The sequence below is a fragment of the Vipera berus genome (assembly GCF_964194415.1).
Source record: "Vipera berus genome assembly, chromosome: Z".
Lineage (NCBI taxonomy): Eukaryota > Metazoa > Chordata > Lepidosauria > Squamata > Viperidae > Vipera > Vipera berus.
Window position 1 is genome coordinate 25,742,127 of NC_138205.1, and position 1,840 is coordinate 25,743,966.

At 35.8% G+C, this 1,840-nt stretch overlaps 1 protein-coding gene across 1 annotated transcript; it reads right to left on the bottom strand.

Moving 5' to 3' along the window:
• Window positions 1–274: 274 nt before the first annotated feature.
• On the bottom strand, window positions 275–1,216 carry LOC308678800 (olfactory receptor 2G3-like; the record flags this gene model as incomplete). The annotated part of the gene is made up of 1 exon (XM_081346033.1): window positions 275–1,216. The coding sequence occupies one exon, from the start codon at window positions 1,214–1,216 to the stop codon at window positions 275–277; it is 942 nt and encodes a 313-aa protein (XP_081202159.1).
• Window positions 1,217–1,840: the final 624 nt, after the last annotated feature.

A 1,840-nucleotide genomic window follows, 5' to 3' on the forward strand; every position in this document is an offset into this window, starting at 1 on the left:
TTTTTTAAAGACATCCCAGTTTTAAGCCAGTATATCTTGTGTTAATATTTTTGCCTGGTTAATTATATGTAATATAATTAATAATTTTGGTTTTTTTCCTCTTTTTCATCTTCTTCCAATAGTGTATCACTGGATATTCATATTTATTATTTTTAATAATAATAATAATAATAATAATAATAATAATAATAATAATAATAAATTTATTTAAATTCATATAATTTTATATAATATGGAAAACATAGTGTGACTTTTGTTTTTCTTAACTCTGTGTTTAGTATGACTTGTCCAATGCATTTATTCCAAAGGCTCTCCTTAATGATTCTTTGACTTCCTTATTTCTAAAGCTATATATTATAGGGTTCAGCAGTGGATTGATAACAGAATAAAATACAGAAATTAGCTTATCATGCTCTGGTGAGTAACTGGATTTTGGCTTCATATACATGGACATCCCTGACCCATAATAGATTATCACCACTGTCAAATGAGAAGAGCATGTTGAAAAGGTTTTCCATCTGCCACTAGTACTGTGGATCCTCATTATTGCAGCAATAATATAGCCATATGAAATCAGAATCAAGATAAAGGGCAGCATTAGTGTGCCTAGGCCCCCAACTAACATTAATAATTCATTTAAAGAGGTATCAGTGCAAATCATGTGCAGTAAAACAGGAGCCTCACAGAAAACATGGTTAATGACATATGGAGCACAAAGTGGAGGCAAAGAAAGGTAGAGTGGGACAACAGAAACTACAAAGCTAGCAGTCCAAGAAGCAGCTGAAATTCTAATGCAGGATTGGGAATTCATTATTATGGTGTATCGCAGGGGGTGACACACTGCTAAAAAGCGGTCAAAAGCCATCACAGCCAGTAGGATACATTCTGCTGCTCCCATAAAGAGAGAAATATATGTTTGTGCCATGCACATGTGATAGGATATGATTTTCTTGGTCAATATCATGTTGGACAACATTTTGGGGATCACAGCAGTGGTATAGCAAAGGTTAAGAAATGCCAGATTTTGAAGGAAAAAGTACATGGGAGTCTGCAAATGTGGATCTATAGCAGCCAGGATAATGATACCAATATTACCAAGCAGGATAAGGAGATAGATGAAGAGGAAGATGACAAAAAGCACTGGCTCCAATGTGGGGTAATCGGAAAACCCCAAAAGAACAAATTCCCAGACTTCAGTGTGATTCACTTGGTTCATTGTATTCCACTGAATGTAGTTATTGAGGAAACTTGGAAAATAACAAGGAAAAAAAAGTCAGCATGAAAAATAAAGAATTTGGTATGATTGGGGAGGGTGGTGGTGGAAAGCAGGGGCACTACCATTATGGAACATTAACTTAAGACTAAATCATTGATTAATAGAAATATTTTCTTCAGTGCATGGTTACACAAACTGAATGTGCCTTTCAACCCTATAGAGTCATTCAACATCCTGATTGTTGCATTCTAATTTGCAGAAGTGGCATTGATTTCTATGCTGCAAAGCATAGCACAGAATGCCATAATAACAAAGAGAAACAGCAAAGGGAGAAAGAGGCAAAAATGGGGAGAAGGAGGAAGGAAAGTGGAGTATTTGTTTCATTTGTATATGCTTCCCACTACATTGTTAATTAATAACTGATACAGTCCATGAATTTCAGTAAGGGCTACTGATTTAATCTTGATCCAAAACAGCAACTTTGTTCATTTAGACAGATAAAAGCAGAGACTATGTTGTTGTTGTTAGTTGCGAAGTCGTGTCTGACCCATCGTGACCCCATGGACAATGTTCCTCCAGGCCTTCCTGTCCTCTACCATCTTCTGGAGTCCATTTAAGCTCATG